The sequence below is a fragment of the Crinia signifera genome, chromosome 11 (assembly GCF_055691185.1).
Source record: "Crinia signifera chromosome 11, ASM5569118v1, whole genome shotgun sequence".
Taxonomy (NCBI): Eukaryota; Metazoa; Chordata; class Amphibia; order Anura; family Myobatrachidae; genus Crinia; species Crinia signifera.
In genome coordinates, this window is record NC_139227.1 from 43,326,207 (window position 1) to 43,349,682 (window position 23,476).

The 23,476-nt window shown below is 45.2% G+C and overlaps 1 protein-coding gene across 2 annotated transcripts in view; it reads right to left on the minus strand.

Annotated features, from left to right (window-relative positions):
* VSTM2B (V-set and transmembrane domain containing 2B) overlaps positions 1-23,130 on the minus strand; it is a 44,321-nt gene extending 21,191 nt beyond the window's left edge. The window contains exons 1-5 of one of the 2 annotated variants that reach the window (XM_083165491.1): positions 22,846-23,130; positions 20,995-21,526; positions 20,056-20,240; positions 16,700-16,732; positions 12,833-13,211 (exon numbers count right to left, since the gene is read on the minus strand). In XM_083165491.1, coding sequence (XP_083021617.1) covers positions 12,833-13,211; positions 16,700-16,732; positions 20,056-20,240; positions 20,995-21,076 — 679 coding nt within the window. In that variant the 5' untranslated portion in view covers positions 21,077-21,526; positions 22,846-23,130. Of the gene's footprint in view, positions 1-12,832; positions 13,212-16,699; positions 16,733-20,055; positions 20,241-20,994; positions 22,174-22,845 lie in introns of those variants that run through there. The other variant, XM_083165489.1, reaches the window with a different exon arrangement.
* Between the last annotated feature and the right edge of the window lie 346 nt (positions 23,131-23,476).

The following is a 23,476-nucleotide window of genomic DNA, read 5'->3' on the forward strand; positions in this document are numbered from 1 at the left end:
CATGCAGAGTACAACTTCCAGCATAAAGAACAAGAAAATGCATTGTTTGTATATGCAATATACAGAGAAACATAAATGTAGAGTATAACTTCCATTATACAGAACAAGAGAAGGCATTGTGTGTATATGTAATATATACATAGAGAAACATAAATGCAGAGTATAACTTCCATTATACAGAACAAGAGAAGGCATTGTGTGTGTATATGTAATATATACATAGAGAAACATAAATGCAGAGTATAACTTCCATCATACAGAAGAAGAGAAGGTATTGTGTGTATATGAAATATACACAGAGAAACATAAATGCATAGTATAACTTCCATTATACAGAACAAGAGAAGGCATTGTGTGTATATGTAATATATACATAGAGAAACCTAAATGCAGAGTACAACTTCCATCATACAGAAGAAGAGAAGGTATTGTGTGTATATGAAATATACACAGAGAAACATAAAATGCAGAGTATAACTTCCATCATACAGAAGAAAATGCATTGTTTGTATATGCAATATACAGAGAAACATAAATGCATAGTATAACTTCCATTATACAGAACAGAACAAGAGAAGGCATTGTGTGTATATGTAATATACAGAGAAACATAAATGCATAGTATAACTTCCATTATACAGAACAAGAGAAGGCATTATGTGTATATGTAATATACAGAGAAACATAAATGCATAGTATAACTTCCATTATACAGAACAAGAGAAGGCATTGTGTGTATATGTAATATATACATAGAGAAACCTAAATGCAGAGTACAACTTCCATCATACAGAAGAAGAGAAGGTATTGTGTGTATATGAAATATACACAGAGAAACATAAATGCAGAGTATAACTTCCATCATACAGAAGAAAATGCATTGTTTGTATATGCAATATACAGAGAAACATAAATGCATAGTATAACTTCCATTATACAGAAGAGAACAAGATAAGGCATTGTGTGTATATGTAATATATACATAGAAACATAAATGCATAGTATAACTTCCATTATACATAACATGAAAAGGCATTGTATGTGTGTCTAATATACACAGAGAATAACCCCAGTATACAGTATAACTTTCAGTATACAAAACAACATGAGCACAGTACAGAAACTAATATAAGCTCAGTATAACTTTCAGTATGTAGAATAAGAGAAGCTCAGTATAATTTCAACTAAACAGAATAAGAGACGCTCAGCATAACTCCAAGTACAACCATTTTATTTTTCTTACCGAACACACAAATAAAAACTATGTAAGTATACATAATAAAATCAGTGTATTATCTTTAAATAATACACATATCATTACACCCAGCATACAGATAAGACAACTGTTTTCTCTTGTAGAAAAACACACAGAAAAATATACTTGGTAATTGCTAGATAGCATGAGAGAAGTGGTACTGTGTAATTCCTTTATAGAAGAACACAGGGGATTAAAATTGCTATACAGTATTAGAGAAGTTTTACTGTGCAACTGCTTTACAGAAGAAGACAGATAATTAAACCTGATATACAGTATGAGAGAAGTGGCACTGTGTTATTTCCTATATAGAACACAGGGGATTATAATTGGTATACACTATGATAGAAGTTGTACTGTGTAACTGTTTTACAGAAGAACACAGATAATTACACCTGATACACAGTATGAGAGAAGTGGTACTGTGTAATTCCTTTATAGAAGAACACGGGATTATAATTGGTATACAGTATGAGAGAAGTTGTACTGTGCAACTGCCTTACAGAAGAACAGATAATTACACCTGATATACAGTATGAGAGAAGTGGTACTGTGTAATTCCCTTATAGAAGAACAAATGGGGATTATATTTGGTATACAGTATGAGAGAAGTGGCACTGTGTAATTCCCTTATAGAAGAACACAGGGGATTCTAATTGGTATACAGTATGATAGAAGTTGTACTGTGTAACTGTTTTACAGAAGAACACAGATAATTACACCTGATATACAATATAAGAGAAGTAGTACTGTGTAATTCCCTTATAAAAGAACACTTGGTACAGTATGATAGAAGTTGCACTGTGCAACTGCCTTACAGAAGTACACCTGATACAGTATGAGAGAAGTAGTACTGTGTAATTCCCTTATACAAGAACACAGTGGATTATAATTGGTATACAGTATGAGAGAAGTTGTACTGTGTAACTGTTTTACAGAAGAACACAGATAATTACGTCTGATATACAATATAAGAGAAGTGGTACTGTGTAATTCCCTTATAGAAGAACACTTGGTACAGTATGATAGAAGTTGTACTATGCAAATGCCTTACAGAAGAACACACAGAAGTACACCTGATACAGTATGAGAGAAGTAGTACTGTGTAATTCCCTTATAGAATAACACAGGATTATAATTGGTATACAGTATGAGAGAAGTTGTACTGTGTAACTGTTTTACAGAAGAACACAGATAATTACGTCTGATATACAATATAAGAGAAGTGGTACTCTGTAATTCCCTTATAGAAGAACACTTGGTACAGTATGATAGAAGTTGTACTGTGCAAATGCCTTACAGAAGAACACACAGAAGTACACCTGATACAGTATGAGATAAGTAGTACTGTGTAATTCCCTTATAGAAGAACACAGGGGATTATAATTATTATACAGTATGAGAGAAGTTGTTCTATGCAGCTGCCTTACAGAAGGAATGAGTTTCTCACATTTTATTGTCCCAAATGTCAGAGTATGAGGGAAGTGGTACTGTGTAAACCTTTACAGGAGAACATACAATCTATAGAAAACGCAAGAAGTGCTACGGTAGAGATGTCCATAGAACAGATATAGATCATTAGTATAATGAGAAGCAGTACTATAGGTTCATCATTAAACACTGCTAATTATCTGATTCCTCATAATTAAGACGAGGGAATTGTTTGGCCAGTCCTGTAATTCCTACTGATCACCATATTGTGTCCAGAACACGATGCGGGTGATTATTTTTGAGAAATCCCAAGTCCGCTTCTTATGAAGGGCCAGATGCACTAAGCTTCAAAAACTGATAAAATGGAGAGTGATGAACAACCAGCTCCTAACTGCCATGTTACAGGCTGGTTTGGAAAAATGACAGGTACATAGGAGCTGATTGGCTGGTTGTTTATCACTTGTCATTTTAACACTTTTTGAAGCTTGATACATCTGGTCCAATGTGAGATGTGGAAATGGTGAGCTGGAAGAACTAATGGCGCCGGCCAATACGAGACACCAATGGCCGCTCACTCGGCTCATGAAGAATAACAAGGGTCCTCATACGTCGCGCTATAGGCCAGACAGCAGATATTTAATATGTGCAGATGTAAATGCTCAGAGGATTAGCGCGGTGGCTTTCCTCTGCGCGTGCAGCTGTGATGAATGGAACCCTGCGGATCAGGCCGTGTTTCAGGGATCATTGGACCACTTTAGCAGACGGATCTTGCTCTGGTGCCAGATTACGGTGACCTTGAATAAGTCACTCTACCAGGCAATGCCCTTGGCAGGAGTCCAGGACGCTGGGATAATGCGTTCTACCACTGTATCATCTCAGCAATCCGAGCTCTAATTCAGTTCTACTGCAGAAACTAAATGGATGGTTGTACTGGCACCGCTCAGACTTCTCCATGGGGGAATAAAAGTTATCTGGATGTAGAAAGTGTCAACAAAATACCACAGTTTAATGAGCTGGCAATACTTGATGGGATGCGGTTATTCATACTTACCTACATTCGAAGCCCAGAGAGAAGACTGTCAGCAGCACTTCGGGGGCGGAGCCTGATGTAGATGTCAAACAAGCCCCTCCCCCAGCAAAATCCACCAATTTGTGTGTCCCTGGGGAGGGGGTGGGGCTAAAATGGCACTATTTGCATATTTAGACCTGTCTTCTCCCCACGAAAAGCCGTGAATAGTGGTCATTTAATGAGGCGTCTGGGGAGATTTGGGGGGCTGAATCAAGGAGGATTGCTCACCTTTCCAAGGGGCCTGGAAGGGGATCAGATTCCTGGGACCCTTCCGACCAATCCGGGAGGGTAGGCAACCCTGCGTTTATTAGGTTGACCCTATGAAGGTCGACATGCACTAGGTCGACCACTGAAGGTTGACAAGGCTTAGATCAACACCTCAGAAAGGTGATGAGGGTGTCCATGTCGACATTAAGGACAAAAAAAATTGAAATATTCATATCGCCCTTTTGACCGAGCCCGAAGCGTGGCGAGCGCAGCGAGCCCCGCGAGGGGACGCGGATACCTTCACAGGTAAACGCGTCCCCTCGCGGGCTTCACAGGTGTCCGCGTCGCCACAGACACCTGTGAAGCCCGCGAGGGGACGCGTATAACTGTGAAGGTATCCGCGTCCCCTCGCTGCGCTCGCCACGCTTCGGGCTCGGTGGCTCGCTGCGCTCGCCACACTATTCTATTCTCAACTCCACGCCGACGTGGATAGTGGGGGTATGAAAAGGTCGGAGGACGCGTACCGCCGCCCCTCGCGGGCTCGCTGCGCTCACCACGCTTCGGGTTCACGTGGATCGTGGGGTGGCGTTAAAAATTGTGGGGGCCATTTAAGACTTCAGGGGGACTATTAGGGCTCTGTGGCCCATTTAACATTGTTTCCTATGTAAAAATCGCGGGCATTGAGGCATTTAACACTAAAATCGCGTCCAATCTGACTTTTAACATTGATCCCTATGGGAAAATCGCGGGCATCGCGGGCATCGCGTCGCACCCGTTTTTTATGTACCCGCGATGCCCGCGATGGCCGCGATTTTTTACCCCCGACGCCCGCGATTGTAATCGCGGGCGCCGTTCTAGGTAAAGAGTACCTAGAAGGCAGCATGGGGAGAATAATACAGAGGCATGGCGGTCTGAGGGGGTGGAGCCAATATGACATCATTCTATGCTAATGACTAGACTATTACAGTCCCACCGCCCCCTCAGCTTCAATGTTTTCAATCATTTCTCACCAATGACTAAATGGACATTAATGGGTGACTGGGTAAATGGGTGTTAATTGGTAAGAGAGGCTTCCCACAGGCCTGCATCCCATACTGAGCTGTGTACATGGAATGCCAACTATTCCAGTTTAAATTAGGAATGCCCACTGTATTGTACAGTACAATGATTGTATATGTTCCAAACAATGGTGCAAAATGCGTTAGCGATTTAATTTATATGTCACTTAAAATGGGGGGAATGCAGTATAACATGATGGACATCACCGTAAGCCTTGCGGCATCACAAGAATTCCCTCGCACCTCTGCGTTGGCACTACCGAACATGGCTGATATATGAGCTGTCAGGCATTGCAGTTATGTCAGGAGACACATCACACAAAAATTAATTGGCCCCATTCAATGGAATCTTTTTAACGCCAAGTTTGTTTATCCAGATAATACCACACACACTCTACACAGATAATACCATACACACTCTACACAGATAATACCATACACACTCTACACAGATAATACCACACACACTCTACACAGATAATACCACACACACTCTACACAGATAATACCATACACACTCTACACAGATAATACCACACACACTCTACACAGATAATACCAAACATACTCTACACAGATAATTCCATGCACACTCTACACAGATAATACCACACACACTCTACACAGATAATACCACACACTCTACACAGATAATACCAAACACACTCTACACAGATAATTCCATGTACACTCTACACAGATAATACCACACACTCTACACAGATAATACCATACACACTCTACACAGATAATACCACACACACTCTACACAGATAATACCACACACACTCTACACAGATAATACCACACACACTCTACACAGATAATACCAAACATACTCTACACAGATAATTCCATGCACACTCTACACAGATAATACCACACACACTCTACACAGATAATACCAAACACACTCTACACAGATAATTCCATGCACACTCTACACAGATAATTCCATGCAAACTCTAGTCTGCACAGGTAATACCAAACACTCTACACAGATAATACCACACACACTCTACACAGATAATTCCATGCACACTCTACACAGATAATAACGCACACACCCTACACAGATAATACCACACACACTCTACACAGATAATAACACACACTCTACACAGATAATACCAAACACACTCTACACAGATAATTCCATGCAAACTCTAGTCTGCACAGGTAATACCAAACACTCTACACAGATAATACCACACAGACTCTACACAGATAATACCATACACACTCTACACAGATAATACCACACACACTCTACATCAGTGGTCGAAGTGGGCCGGTATACAACGGTATGGTATACCGTTGTATACTGGTATTACTGTGAGTAATTATTTTGGGTATTTGTTTCCTAGCAGAGCACCCATCGCGTACCATTACATAAGGTATGCGATGGTATGCCATGCGATGTGATAATCGGGTAAATGAGCCGGATTGTACAATTAAATATCGCACAACATCGCATGCCACCAAATGGCATGCAATGCGATTTTTAATTATACAACCCTGATGGGTGCTTACACTGTTAAATGCACCCCCATTGTCCACGCCACCCCCACTATCAACGCCGACCCGAAGTGTGGCGAGCGCATCGATCCCGCAAGGTGCGGCGGTACGCGTCCTCCTACCTTTTCATACCCCCACTATCCAAGTCGGCGTGGAGTTGATTTTAGATAGTGTGGCGACGTGGAATACATGTTAAGTCATCCGCGTCCCCTCGCTGCGCTCACCACACTATCTAAAATCAACTCCATGCCGACGTGGATAGTGGGGTTATGAATAGGTCGGAGGATGCGTACCGCCACCCCTCGCGGGCACGCTACGCTCGCCACGCTTCGGGTTGGCGTTGATAGTGAGGGTGGCGTTCACAATGGGGGTGAATTTAACATTGTAAGCACCCATCTGGGTGCTTGTACAATTAAAAATCGCATTGCATGCATCGCATGCCACTATATTGTTTGCGATGCGATGAGATGTATAAGATACAAGTACTTGGGGGGGCGTGGTCAAGACCGGCATGGAGTAGGACACGTTTAGCATAACTAGCAGCATTTGCTGCGGATCTCCACAGATACCTGATGCGCCTGATATCCTCCCTCTGCCGTGTCTGGTGCCCAAGATCTTACTAGCTTCCCGGCCCTGCAGCAGCGTGTGTGAGCTGCCATCTTCCACCGTCTGCCTGTCAGGCTTCTGTCCTCCCCTCTCTTCACAAACGCCCGGACCACACGGCACACCGTGCCCGGAGACAGAGTGGAACAGATCTGTCTCTCCTGACCCCGCTGTCTCTCCTGAACAAGACGCAACACCCGCCGCTGCTCTCCCAGGACAGTGCTGTCCACAACAAGCTCAGTGAGCCGCCATTTTGGGCCTTCTTCCAGACCCAGGGACTTTATATATAAGTCTGATACCCGCATGACCACAGCAGTGGCTGTATGCTGCATGATGATAAAACTGATCACTTGCAAATAATTTAACTATATTACAATGACCACGGCCATTTATAAAGTAGGCCACGCCCCCTTTCCCTGAGCGCGCTCGTGCCTTCGGCGTGCGCATAATTACATCCTTAACTTTTGCATATCCCCACTTCTAAATTTCCACTTCGAGCACTGCTCTACATAGATAATAACATAGATAATAACATGCACACTCATAGACAGGGATCTCCAGTCTGTTCCTGTTCGTCGGTGTACGTATAGTCAGACGCAATAGAAAGAATCTTCGCTACTGCACATGCAATCCAATTGTCTGTACATTGGCCCTTATTCTGATTGATTCGGTCAGATGCGAATTCGCACCGGGACCGATGTTTTGCGTATACACATGCGCAGTAGCAGTTCTGCGCATGTGCCTACGCTGGGAGGGCGCGAACTCGGCGTAAAATCTGTTCGCTGAGTGCAAGCTTCCTGCCTTTGGAGCGGGGGGTGTAGAGGGAAACGCTGAAAACGCTGGGCGTACACATGCTAATGCGTTTGTGACGGACATGCAGGGGACGGCCAGCTGACATAGCTGGATGTCAGCTGCTCGCCCAGTTCCCTGCATTTCTTTGCTCACATGCATGAGTGTTCTGGACCACCCTTACATATGAATGCACTTTCTAAATCACTCGATGGCCGTCGACCATCGAAAGATTGGGGAGGTTTCCGCTGGCATGCGAATAGATGTTCACGCACAACATCTATCCGCAAGCCTTGCGACCGAATTCGGCATGCGAATGGGTGGCACCGGGTAACCATTCGCATGGCGGAGCTAGAGTGACTCGTAAGGGTTCGAAATCGCACCCAAGCGAGTCAACCAGAATAAGGGCCATTGTCACAGCTGTCATTTCAAGCGCACGCAGGAAGAGAAGTGTATTATATGTAGTGCTTGTTCCCAGGCGCTGACAGGAAGGTGGCTTGGTGCATGCACATCATTGGTCTGTCATACGCCCCCGTAATGGGAGTGTCGCATAAGTGTAAATGTACATATAATGTTTAGGGCAATGCTAAATAATTATGTGTGTGCATAACACGCTAGTACAAAGAACATATGCAGAAACTGTATTCCTCCTCTAAATCGCTGCCACCTGCATTCATAGGAGCACACCTAGACCAGCAGGCCCACCTCACTGGGAAGACACCAGTCCCCTCTGTACTTTCATCTCGTCACCTCTGGTGGCTGGGACGCCTGTGGAGAACTGAGAGGCAAACGACACCGTTTGTGGTATTAATTATTAATCTCAAATACTGTCTGCCTGCACTTGGTATTTCGGCAGTGGCCCCGGGGTCCGGGAATCTCCATCACATCAGCGGATATTTATAATTTAGACGCAAAGAAGTGACTCTTCTACCTCATCTCTAACTCGAACCCCCAGATCGCTACTGATGCCAAGATTAACCCGACTGAGCCTGTATTATATATACCAACTTATAAAGGCAACAGTGACAGCGGGAATGTGTTATAGTGTTACCCATGACAAAGCTATGTACGCTGTAGTGATACAACTGGAAATAAAGCAACACAATGACTTATTTCCTCTCTAGGATTATAATGATGAGATGAAAGGAATGAGGCAGCAGGAAGTCACAGACTGAGAGTTATATAGTGGGTGGAGCAGGGTCCTCAGAAGCACAGAGTAAATCAGGATATTAATAATGTGTCAGTGAGAACAGGAATGTATGTGACAGAGGCAGCGACATGATGTGAGGAGGGGAATGGGGGCAGCAGGAAGCCACAGACTGAGAGTTATAAAGTGGGAGAAGCAGGGTCCCCAGCAGCACATAGTATATCAGGAGATGGGTGAGGTGTCAGTGAGGACAGTGCTGCATGTGAAAGGGGCAGTAACATTATGTGAGGAGGGAATGGAGGCAGCAGGAGGCCACAGACTGAGAGTTATATAGCGGGAGGAGCGGGGTCCCTAGCAGCACATAGTATATCAGGATATTAATGATGTGTCAGTGAAGACAGGGCTTTAAGTGACAGAGGCAGTGACATGATGTGAGGAGGGGAATGGAGGCAGCGGGAAGCTACAGACTGAGAGTTATATAGTGGGAGGAGCAGGGTCACCAGCAGCACAGAGTATATCTGAGGAAGCCGCTGATACAGTTCCAAGGCGGAGAAACGCGTATGTGGAGCCCCAATATCTTTCCAGTACCCGTGGCCATCTGAAAAGGCGTCTCAATACTCTGCGGTATTCATCTGCCGGTAATTTTGGGTAAAGCACCCTGTTCAACACCTAATCCCTGGAGTGCTCTCCCTCAGTGGAGGTAGAGAGCAAAACTCAGAAAAAGGACGTTTGTGGTGACAAAATCATTCAGAGGAGACATCTTTAATAAGCCGGAATTTGGGACTGGTAACTATAATCATCTTTGCCTCACTCATTCTGCATACCATAAAGCCATACAAAAAGCCTCATTAAGCCTCATTAGAGACTATAAATCAGCCTCATCAAGTGCCTAGAACTAGGACTTTTTATGTTATATGTTGTATGTCTTGTCTGTGGGTGTGTTTTTTATTATGAATTGTATATCATGCATGAATTGTTATTATATGTATTTTTTTAATAAATTTTCATCTTGATCAATTGAATAGTGTGTATTATTGGAGTGCAGTTGCACTTTCTCAGTGACAACCATTTGATTGCCACTATAACCAAGGGCGTAACTACCATAGGTGCAAGGGGTGCAGCTGCTATGGGGCCCAGAGCTGAAGGGGGCCCATCTTCACTGTCTAAGTAATATGTTTTACATACATTTATCCCCATCAGTTGCTAAATAGGGGGCCCTTACAAACTTTTGCTATGGGGCCCACGAACATCTAGGTACGCCTCTGACTATAACTCTCCTTGTTTACACGTGTGGGAGGTACACAATCCTCCCAAAGGAAGGCTGCAACCACACTCCAACCTTAAAATAAATTGTGCCTGGAGTTATATACTGGGACAATAGTAAATCGAGTTATTATAACATAAAAATAACATCAATTAAGATCAGCGCTACTGTGTGACCTGTCTTGGTCACAATTGCCCTTTTTTATATCAGGAAATGACTGATGTGTCAGTGAGGACATGGCTGCATGTGACGGGCAGAGAGATGATGTGAGGGAGGCAGCATGAAGTCACAGACAGAGCTGCAACCCACAATTGCGTGTAAAAGGTGTAAAACCCATCACTCATCTCCTGATATACTCTGTGCTGCATTTCTCAACTTCGTTATGTTACTCCCCGGCGATAGATCTCAGTTGAATGAGTAATGTCTCATACTACAGAATAACTGGTCCCAATGGTTTCTATAAGATTTCAGGAGAATATTCTTCAGAGGAAAATCAATATGAGAACAATTAGAAAATCTGACATGTTGGTGCATTTACCCGAAAATATGTTAAAGAATCCAGAAAGAGGGCGGGATGTATCAACATACATCCCCGCCCTTCGCACCGCAGCCGCCGCGATGCTACCGCATATGTACTAACATATGCGGCCAGCATCGGGCTGCGGTAACGGAGACCCCCGCGATACCTGTGATGTGGGCTGCGGGGGTCTCCGTCACCTCCCGGCGGCTGCCAGCGTCCCCCTGCATCTCCTCCTCCCCCCTGAAGCCGGATGTCCTCCCGGCTGTCACACCAGGGGGAGGAGGAGGTTAAAGGAGGACAGAGGGGGGGGCGGCGCGCGGACGGCGTACGTCGGGCGGCGAAAGAAGCCCATAGGCTTCTATAGGGTATCGCCACCCTCTGGGTGGCGATACCCTGGCCTGCGAAAACGGGGCGAACCGGTGATAGTACATAGGAAAATGCGGTAAAACGGGGGTTTTACCGCATTTTCCCTTTAGTACATCCCGCCCAGAGTCAGAAGCAGGACCTTGCATTGTAGTGGGTGATCCTGGGAGGGGCAGGTGGCAGAGCAGACGTACAAGGACACCGGATGGTGGCAGAGCAGACGTATAATGACATCTGATGGCAATGCACTGTCAGAATAAGTCAGGAGGCCGTTATTATCTGGAATCTGGATTCTGTCCTGTGTGTGAAGGGTTAACAATCTCCACGTCTGTTGCATACCTTACACCATTCAGCGATTACCTAATATATGCAGCTCTGCCTTCTGAATAAAGGAATCTATATTCACACAGCGACACAGCGAGTAATTGTTCTGCAGAGGGCTGCAGCCTTGTTGCAACTACAGGAAAACCTATCAGTGGTTCTGGCAGCCTGACAAGCCCGATGTACTGAGCCCAGGGTGAGAGATCGGACCACCCTGTTGAGCTGAATTTATCCAAGTCAGCTGTAATCTGCCGCTCACAGCTAAGGTTTATTTTCCTGCTATAGGGGAGAAATTTACTAAAGCTTCTAAATTTAAATTTAAAATAGGTGATGTTGCCCATAGCAACCAATACAGAAATACATACATACATAGAAAAATGAAGTGTAGAGATCACATAAGATAATAACATGTCAGTAGTGTCAGCTCTGCTAGATGTGCGCGGCCGAATGGAACAACAATTTAATTTGCTTTGTCAGGGGTCATCTAGTGGCCACTGGCACACAGCACTTTAATACCCCCCATAGAGGTAAGGAGCAGGATTAGCCTTTCATCAAATAGGATGTATCTTTAAATCAGGCATGTTCAACCTGTGGCAATCCAGCTGTTGTGAAACTACAAGGTCCATCATGCCTTGCCACAGTTCTGCTATTAGGGAATGGTAAAACTATGGCAAGGCATGCTGGGATGTGTAGTTTCACAACAGCTGGAGGGCCGCAGGCTGGACAGGACTAATTTAAATCAACAGCTGAAAGCCTTTCATAGAAATAATGGGGGATATTTACTAATATGGAGTTATATTTCACATGGGATGTTGCTATGGGCAACCAATCAGATATTAGCTATTATTTTCTAGAAGGTGCTAAAGAAATAAGAAGTAGAAACTGATTGGTTGCTATGGGCAACACCTCATCTTTAATATAACTCCTATCTTTGTTAATTTACCTCAAAATCTTCTGATTTTCAATATTTGCCCCAAATAATAAACACCAGCTAACAATAAATGGCTATAAACTGGCATCTTGTTCTTGTTACTTACTAAAATATCCAATAACACAATAGTAAAAAAAAAAAATAATCACAAAACTCAAACATATGGAGGCGTTTCCCATAGCAACCAAAAAGCATCTAGTTCTAATTGTATAGAATGTGCTTGATAAATGGTAGTTAGGAGCTGATGGGCTGGGCTCATAGCTTCTCCACTAATTCTCTTTAGAAGGTTTGATACATTTCCCCACAATAACCTCTACAGTCCACTAGATGGCAGTGCCATCCAAGGTATGACTCACCAGACCCGTGCTGTTGCCGCAGGATGTCTGCTTTTCCAGGGGCCGGGGAAGCGGAGGAGGACGCTGCAGTAGCTGAAGATGCAGCCAGGCTTTGTCCTGGAGGGATAGGGCGCTTATTTCCAGGTTCCGGGGTGGCCCTGCTGCTGCCGGGGTTATTCCTGCGGGGCCCACTGCTCTGGATGTGGGATACAGCCTCGGCTGCCTGCATGTCGGGTGGAGAGAAACGAGAGATGACCCGAAGCATCGCCTGGGCTTTGTGTTCCTGAGTCTCATCGTCTCCATAATCTGACACCCGGCACTCGTACACCCCCTCGTCCAGCTTCCTGACATTGGAGAGCCTCAGCCGGTGAGAGATGTCATTGCCTTGGACCCGGACAGTCTGCAAGATGCACAGCACAGAGAACATTGTGACTGAGAGTACTCTCCATAAACGTGTCAGCATTGCAACATGACAATCACAACTTTACGTAGCCCCATACACTATAGGTGTGGCCACCAACCTTCAAAAAGGCCACACATTACCCTTAATCTCAGTAATAAAGTCAAACAGTACATTGCATCAAAATAGAAACCTATGTGTAATAACATTATCAGCAGCCGCTGCAAACAAGAGTGACACGCACGTGCCGTGCCTGGTTTACGGTATGCATGTGGCATATTGGGCAGACCAGGGCTGGATTAGGATGGGGGGGGGAGGGTGTTAAGGGGGTTCAGTACCCCTGGGCCTCCTCTACCTAGCGTTTGGCATGTATTTATAAAAAAAAAAAGTTTTGTGCATAAACATGGGGGTAGTGCTGTAGCTTCACCTATCTGCCAATGTGACAATGATTAATGGCGCTGAGCATCGGGAGCCAAGGCACACTGACTGCACAAATGTGCAGTGCATTACTTGGAGGGATCTGATTGGTGGAACTCATCACGTGCTGCTCAGGCCCATGTAGGACAGCAGCAGCGGCCTCGTCATGGGAGGGTTTTTAATCAGTGGCAGCGCTGAGACTGTGAGGTCTCCTAAAGAGTAAGTTACAGAGAGAAAAACACAGGCTTTTCATGTGATATATATATATATATATATATATATATACCCCTGCAGTTACCAATTGACCAAGTTTATACTGCCTTTATTCTGTGTTTTGGCAGTATAATATTCAACAATGCAGTTTGTGGCCAGTAATGATAAGTGGTAGGGGTCCCCCCCTGTCTAAAGTGACCTGCCCCCCCCCCCCCCAAAGGATTAACCCGGCCCTGGGGCAGACCCACAACTTGATACCCACACGGGAGGACTGGCCCACTGGAAAGCAGGGGAAATTCCTGGTGGGTTGCACTCCTCCACTAGTAGTCAGGATCAGGGTGCTGCGTTCAAATACATTGTTACTCTGTTAGAGGGTCAGTTACCTGGTGGAGCAAGACCACTGAAAAACATGGGTTCTTGGTTAAATTCTACAGAAACTACACCTAGATTTGCCTACTGGTAAGCGAAGTCGCTGGCCACACCCACACATGATGCGTCTACTGATGATGCAGCCTTTTGTGCTACCCCTGTGAAGCCACACCTCCTGGTGCAACCCTGGCACACTTGTTCCATGCAGCCATCAGAAGCAAAGGAGGCGCATGTGACTGGCTTACCCAATCAGCCACATCTCATGTCGCAAGCATGGCAAAGTCTTAGACTCACGGGTTCTAGACACAAATTCTGTCCAGCTCACTGCGCAGACCCGGACTGTGGCAATTACACCTGCATTTTATTCTAAGCATGACCTGTTCCTTCAATGCCCTTTCACATAAATGTAAAGCACATTAATAATTTACACCTGACAGGGAAGATTGGTGTGGTGATTGCATGATCAGAAGGATTTTTGCTGGGGGCCTTAGCAAATTAAATTATGTTCCCAAAAACATGCTCAGAGGTCACCTCTCACGAGTTCCCTCATTTTCTACTAAATATTTAATTAGGATGCGTGTGCTGCGATCTCGCTTTACATTTAAATGTAGAATGTCACCGTCTATGACTGACAGCGCAAAAGCTTCTTTAAACGGAGATGTATTAAGCATGGGACACAGGCAAGGTGGAGGAGTTGCCCAAAGCCACCAATCAGCTTCTGTCATGTATATAACACTGTCTTTCAAATGACAAGAAGAAGCTGATTTGTTGGTTTGGGCAACTAAAGTTGTCAATGTTGGTCGATGTTAATTGATTTCAAATTATCTTAATAATTTAAAATGTTAGTGACAGCAGTGTGTTTTCTAACCCTGGAAGTCCAACATCGATCAATATCAAACCAGACTCAACCAGCATACAGTATACCAAAATTGACCTTTAGTCCTATGCGAGTGGTCAGGACAAGGGTTAAGCAGTAGGCCTTTGGTACCTAAGTCTGGCTGGTCACATGATCAGCAGTGAAAACGCCCTCTTTGTCCCCTGCCAGAAGTTAAAATGGAAGCCGCACTGCTGCGCTACACTGCCACGTGATACAATGAGTGGCGTCGTGCGGTCCCAAAACTCCATCTGTGATATTGGGTGACTTATTTCTCTCGGATGAATACAGAACGTGACACTGTGGATTCTCGATGATAACGGCTGCCACTTGATCTAGTTTTTAATCTAAATCGTGTTTTAAGTGTTTCCAATTCCAAACTGTTGCCTGTTTGTGGATTACGCTGCCTCTGTATAAAGGACTTGTCAATGTCCTTTATTCCAGTCCTACAGTTAGATAGATTTCCTGCTCAACTCATTTACTATTGATCCGTGAGTCAGAGGACAAACCATTAAATAGATCACCAGCGTTTTAGGTGGCTGCCCCAATCCCCTAATAATGCTCCGCCTGTCCCCTGCCTTTATTACTATATACTCATTGCCACTTTCCTTATTTTGTTTTATTTTGCCAGAAAAATTCTCCCGAGCTGTTTCTCACAAGGAAAAAAAATCCTCCTGAAAGATTTATGTCCAAATCCGGTGTTTTATCGCATCTGTGTCCATCGCTGCGAGCGCTTCGACAGCCTATTACCACGCAGAGATCGTCCAAAAACCACCCCTGCTCGGCTGCGCAGTCCCAGCAACCAGCCGCCAGCCAGCCTGTTTAAATTTAATAAGAAATGCCCGTTGCAGTCAATCGCTGGGATCCGGGCTCATAAATAACTCGCGTTTCCACAGCTGGTTTGGAATTTTTACTAGGCTGCTGGTGATATTAGCGAGAGGCGAGGGCGATAGCTGAGGACTCATCTAAAACACCCTCAAAACATCCGGTCTTCCGCTGTTCTTAGAGGCTGTTTTCTGCCAAATGCCACATTTATTAGAGGGATGAAAATGACTTTTGGGAGCCCAGGGCTGCATTTAACCCATTCAGCGCCAACATCTCTGTGAGAGATGTTCAAAATAACGGCTAAAAATACCATCGTCCCTCACATTTGTTATATGAATTCAAATAAAAAATGTTGTTTAAAAAAAAGATGATATTTCCTATATAAGGTAACATTACAGGTCATTATAATGAACAAAAATGTTTGCTCTGCAGTTTTCACACCTATTATGACAAATTCAATTGGCACTCAAAGAGTTAAGCAACCCACCCCCTTGGACCCTTCTGCATCGAATTCTGCCTCCCTGCGAGAAAACTGCCGCTCCTGTCTCTTTGTAGCAAAAGCGCAGCGATCAGTAAAGTGCTGCCGGGAACCCAAGAGGTCAGAGTCACTTTAACCCCTTGAGGGACAGATGGGCTAACGAGCAGTCTTTGCCGCCCTTGCTGTAACGACGGGATGTAAGATAATAAGAAATTAAAGGGCCAATGATTGCATAAAAGATCATCATAGACCGAGCACCCTGCTAATTGAAAACGGATCACAACAAAATAAAAAAAAAAAGGTTCCACTTACGCTGATTTTGGTCCCATCTTTATTCACAATGACCTGAAAAGTAACAGAAATGAATGAGCCCCTTTGGTTAACACTGCGATCATCATGCATTTATTGTTGTCTGGGTTTCCAGTGGGTTTGCTGTCATTGTTAATGAAGGCATGGGAATGCTGTGACTGTATGAAGGGGCTGACATCCCATAATAATCACCATAGCGAGAGAGCGCAGAATCCCAGGGCGCACGTCTGCGTGGACGCTGTTTACACGTACGAGTCTCATGGGATAAGTAGCGGGACTCGTCCGCATTTCGGAGATACCCTCCCACACAACAAACAAACAGTCATCGCATCAGCCTGAGGTCTAAGCTGCCCACATGTAGAGAGATTTATTAAACGATATGGCTGTTTTCGACCAATTGGAATGACCTATTATTTATTATTGTGTGTGTTTTCGACCAATTGGAATGACCTATTATTTATTAATGTGTGTGTTTTCGACCAATTGGAATGACCTATTATTTAATAATGTGTGTACAGTCACAACAACAAAAAAGACAGTCACCTACGCACTCAGCTGCTAGATGGTGAAAGTGATGCTCACAGGAGCTTACAATCTACAGGCAATGAAAGAGAAGGTTTAAGAGAGAGGGTGGAAGAGATGCAGAGAGAGAGAGAGAGAGATATTGGGACTGGGGAATGAGGGAGAGAAAAGAAGAAAGGGGGGAGCTCAGAGATTTGGCTGGGAGTGTCGGTAAACACGGGAAAAGAGCACAAGAGCGAGAGAGATAGAGAGCAAGAGAGTCAGAGAGAGAGATGCATGATGCAAGGAGACATACTCTGGGAGTAACTACATAACATTATTTTATATGACAGGCAGAACTAGTGTCTGAGACTGATCTGAGTGATTGGGGAGAGATACAAAGAGAACGCAGAAAATAAGCCCAGAAATACAGAGGGAAGTAGGAAAATATGGGAGCAGGTGGATATATGGGGAAGAAAAGGATATCAGAGGAAGAGACGGAAGAGAGAGAGAGAGAGATTAACAATGAAAGAGAGGAAATGAGAGGGAGAGGGAGAGATTGAATGAGAGGGAGATTGAGAGAGGGAATGAGAGGGAGAATAAGAGAGGGAATGAGAGGGAGAGGGCAAGGGAATGAGAGGGAGAGAGGGAAAGAGGGAGAGAGGGAGAGAGGGAAAGAGAGGGAGAGAGGGAAAGAGAGGGAGAGAGGGAATGAGATGGAGCATAAGAGAGGGAATGAGAGGGAATAAGAGGGAGAATGAGAGGGAGAGAGGGAACGAGAAGGAGAGAGTGAGAGAGGGAGGGAGAGGGAAAGGGGGGATGAGAGGGAGATGGAGAGAGGGAATGAGGGAAAGGGCAAATGATAGAGGGAATGAGAAGGAGAGGGAGAGGGGGAACGAGAAGGAGAGAGTGAGGGAGGGAGAAAGAAAGGGGGGATGAGAGGGAGATGGAGAGAGGGAATGAGGGAAAGGGCGAGTGATAGAGGGAATGAGAAGGAGAGAGTTAGAGGGGGAATGAGAGGGAGAGGGGGAATGAGAAGGAGAGTGAGAGATGGAATCAGAGGGAAAGGGCAAGTGATAGAGGGAATGAGAAGGAGAGAGTTAGAGGGGGAATGAGAGGGAGAGGGGGAATGAGAAGGAGAGTGAGAGATGGAATCAGAGGGAAAGGGCAAGTGATAGAGGGAATGAGAAGGAGAGGGAGAGGGGGAACGAGAGGGAGAGTGAGGGGGGATCATCTGTCAGAAAGCTAAGAGTAGGGGAGAGAAGATTAGTAATTTTGTGACAGAAATGAATTCAAACGTACATTAGGAGAGGGGATCCTTAGGGACCAGATATCATAGTTAATAAATCTCTTATTTCTTCTGCAGCCACTTTGGATGGTGCAAATATATATATATATATATATATATATATATGTATATATGGTCTACACCATCCAGATTCTGATTGCCAGAGACATAAATGATTATATATAACTACATACCACTTACTTTAGTATGCTGGCTCTGACAAGGGTGTGAGTGTGTTTGTTTATGTGTGTGTGTGTATGTGGGTTTGTGTGTGTGTATGTGAGTGTGTGTCTATATATATTTGTCTGTGTGAGTGTGTGTCTATGAATGTTTATCTATGTATGTCTGTGTGTCTCTGTGTTTATATGTATGTATGAGTGTGTGTCTATGTATGTTTATCTGTGTGCGTGTCTGTGTGTTTCTCTGTGGGAGTGTGTGTCTCGGTGTGAGTGTGTGTCTATATGTGTGTGTGAGTGAGTGTGTGTCTATGAATGTTTATCTATGTATGTCTGTGTGTCTCTGTGTTTATATGTGTGTATGAGTGTGTGTCTATGTATGTTTATCTGTGTGCGTGTCTGTGTGTTTCTCTGTGGGAGTGTGTGTCTCGGTGTGAGTGTGTGTCTATATGTGTGTATGAGTGTGTGTCTATGTATGTTTATCTGTGTGCGTGTCTGTGTGTTTCTCTGTGGGAGTGTGTGTCTCGGTGTGAGTGTGTGTCTATATGTGTGTGTGAGTGTGTGTCTATGTATGTTTTTCTGTGTATGTGTATGTGTTTCTCTGTGGGAGTGTGTGTCTATATGTGTGTGTTTCTTTATGTATGTTTATCTATGCGTGTCTGTGTGAATGTGTGTCTATGTGTCTATATGTGTGCATGATTGTCTGTGTGACTGTGTGTCTCTATGTGTGTGTCTATATGTGTATGTGTGTACACAGTAAGCACACATATATATACACATAGATACACACATATAGATTTATAATCTGCAGTGGCTTGCAGTGTGAAGTAACTGTGGGCGGATGAGCCTCCTGTGAGAGCGTTAGCCAAATCATATAAAACTGAATTATTGCAGTAGCAGAGCACTGTCCCTGTATTAAAAAGGGGTCAATTGACTTCTATCTCCAAACCAGCAAATAGTGATGCGTTGGGAGCTGGCAGCCGGGGAGGGAGAACCATCCTGCCTCCTCCGCTCGCCCTGCATACATTTACCTCAGTAATGCTTACTGTCAATATCTATTTACCTCTATGTAAATAACTAATTACAGGACCGGGAGGCAGCCTGGGGGCTCAGCTGCCATGGACTCATATATTAGTACTGAGACGGGAATAGAGAGAACAGCAGCCTCCTTAGTGTTCTATTATTGGGGTCCAACATTGGTCTGATGCCACCATACCTCTACCCGGGCAATCTCCTGGTAGCTGATGCCTCATTGCCCCATCTCTGCCCTGGTCCCATTGGCTGAGAGTGACAGTGACCATGAGCAGTGTGTGTGTGTGTGTGTGTGTGTGTGGGGGGGGGGTGATGTCTATCCGGTGTCTGTAATGTAGGACAGGCTCAGGAGTAGTGGTTACCTTGTTCCTGCTCCCGGGGGCAGTGATAGCTAATTCCAGGGCCGTTTCCCTGGTTGCCTCTTTAAGGTACCACCATTGGATTTCCAAAGAGAAAGATGTAGAACCGCTGGTACGGAAAGCACAAGGCATCTCAATGTCATCTCCCTCCCTTATTGTCACATCTTTGGGGACTTCAGTGAATGTGGCTGGGAACAGAAGATAGAATTACAGGGGGTTGGTTAACAGCAGAGATTAACAGACAGGATCCGATAATCTGATCTAGCTCATGGCACTACAGTAGATTCCTAAATTTGAATCCAGTGCATTAAAAAAAAAATATATATATATATGTATATAATAAAAAAACAATAGAATATATGTGCAGCTTCCCTGCCCAATGCTTTCTTGCCAATTTCTGCTTATAACAACTGATGATGACAGCCCCCCTCCCCTCCCCCCCCCCACTCCTCTCCACCACCTTTCTGCAGACCTGTCCCCTCTCCACAACAGTGCTTACTGCACCAGGTCTCCCAAATACACCCCTGGAACCATCCATTATACACCCTGCGACAATGCAATGTTAAGGCATGCCACTTGTTTGTGTTCTCCCTAATAAATATAGTTCATGCACCCCCCCTTAATTATGTCTCACCGAGGACCATGACCCCACTGCTGCATACACACAACACCCCCCCCCCCAGCTCTCATATACATATTCCTGACTGGTTTTCTCCCAGGCTCTCGGTGCAGATGTTACATTGTTGTCTACATTGCTCAAAAGTCTCATTTGAAATTCAAATTGCAACTTGGTAATGCAAGAGGGATTTAATTCTGCACCTGTGTAGCTGAGTGCCCCCCCCCCCCCCTACGACTGGGGGGGGCATGTAACTGCAACCCCAGCATGGCACGGTGATGGTGGCACGGAGGACAGGGATGGGGGTAAGCATGGGGGGCACTTACCGTGTACACTGAAGAGCAGAGGGGAATTCAGCACCAGGTAACAGAGAGCGCCAAACAGCCCTTGCCTTTCCATCTCATACATGTCAGTTTTAGGGGTGCAGAGCAACGAGTCAATACCACACTTAGGGTTTCCAATAGAGAACTAAGAGATTTCCAATCCCATGGCAGATAATGATAAATTGCAGGAGGTACAGGAGGAAAGTTATCACCGGTATGTCCTCCAAGATGCAGACCACACCACCGTGTTCCTCGTTATAACATCCACATTGAGACCTGAGGGGTCTCCTCTTGGATCAGCTGTGATCCGGGTGCAGGATCCATCCGAGACCCATCCCCAGAATGGTTGTGCGGGAGCCCTAACGAGGAGCCAACAGAAGAGACTTCATGTCACCCCAGACCAGCGGAGCGAAGAATTGCTTGTTGCTGTCTGACCTGGGATCTGTCTCCTTGTGACGGCTGCAGGGACAACCAGGAACAGCCTGGGCTCATCCAGATCTCCCGTCTATCCCAATCCTCTCTGTGCAGGGCAGACCTGCAAGCAGACCAAAGCAGAGGGTGGTTGTTGGTTGGTGGTGATTTCTCAATTTCCAAAATCCACAACAGTGATCATCAACCCCACCGCACTGAGCACCACCTGCATCCCTAAATCCAGCTGGGAGATTTGGTGGAGTCAGGAAATGACCTCACCCCCCCTTTTCCACCCAAAAAATATATCTACAAAGGTTATTTGGCTTCTTTCGGTATCATCAAATAGAGGAGTTTAAACCAGCATCTACTTAGCCCAAAAAATGCTCATCAGTGCTCCACTCCAGTGAGAGGAGGAGGCGGAGGGATGGGAGAGGGCACGTCTGTTTAACCCCCACCGAGCTGGCTTTGGTGGAGCCTCCTCACCATACATTATTCAGCAGTGCCTGGTGCCTCCTCTGTCCCCCCTCTAGGACTCTATACCACCCTTTCTTGGCTTATGGGGACTGTTGTATTTGCAGGTTGAAGCTCACTACAGGGGATGATACATCACCAGTGCACTTGTCGCAACAATAGGGGGATTTCAATGCCCTATAGAGACCAGCTAATGACTTACGCCTAAGTCATAAGTATGAACTGTAACCAATTGCACCTGACACAAAGGTGACCAGACTTTTAAGAATTAATATGCAATATAAATGACCCCCCTCCTCCCCATGTAACCCTGTAATGTGCATTAGCAATGCACCGCCTGTCATCTCCCCACAGTTAATGTTCCCTTATTTCCTAGGGCATAATAATTGTCTGAGCTACAGCATCATATTTAAATTACAGATGAAGTAATAGCATTGCAGAGATCCCCTCTACCACCAAATACCCACCCCCCGCCCTAAGCCCTCGTATTTTTGGGAAGAGAAAGAAATCAGTGTACTGGAGAAGGGGGTTGGGGAGGGGGGTGACCAGCACACATCACCCTGGGAAATTAGCACCAGGACCCCATTCCTGACATTGCAGAATAAGCAGCAGCCCCCTATTCCGCTCTATGCACCAGCCCAGTAAATATAATACATACAGTACTGTATGTATATATAGTATATACATATGCATCCTAAACTTCTGCCCTGTTCATCCTGAGCCCGACCCCCCCTATACCATTAATACAAACAATATTTGGGTCTTTGCATCCAAGCAGGAATAGGAATACAAATAAATGATCCTTCCAAACAGACCTATTTCTATACAGGGACTTAATGCAAACACTGAATTAGGGGCTTGGATAAGAGCCCAGGTTTCTGCACCCTCTAGGATTATTGGGGGGCTGCACAGAGCTGGGGTTCTGCTACCCTAGGATTGCATTAGCAGCAGCAGACGGAATACATTGCTCACCTCTCAGTCCTGCCATGCAGTCTGAAGATGAAGCTGTGTAGCATTGGTGTCTGAGTCAGAGAAATTCCATGAGCTGCAGGGGACAACAGGAGCTGGGCACAGCATTGTCTGAGGTGCCATCACCTGGCAGAACCTGGATGTGGCTGCTGTTCTATCTCTGGAATGAGCTTTCTCCCAGTCCCTGATTCAGTCCTTTTCTGCAAAGTTAGCAGCTGGGGCTGAAGCCAGTGCCCTCCCTCCCCTGCCTATGCAGTGAGATGGAACAGCCTTGCTGTAGCAGCATCCAGTGTGGGGATCAGTTTAACCTGTTCCTATGTGCATTGTACATCATGGCCATTGCAGGCAGTGCAGGACGCTCATGTGCTGGCATGCAGGGCAGAGACCGCTTACATAAGGGTCCCCCCACCCCAGGATTCAATTACCCCCCACCCCAGGATTCAATTACCCCCCCCACCCCCCAGACACTGCAGAGCCAGCAATGATGTTTCTCAGTCTGAGAACAAAAATCCAGGCAGCAGGCAGTGCCTCTGCCACAGGGAGGGGGCGTACTGCCCCCAAGTTTCCAGCAACCCTGACCCCAATCTGAATTGCAGCAGCATCAAATGGGTCTCACAGAGGGGAGTAAGGAGGA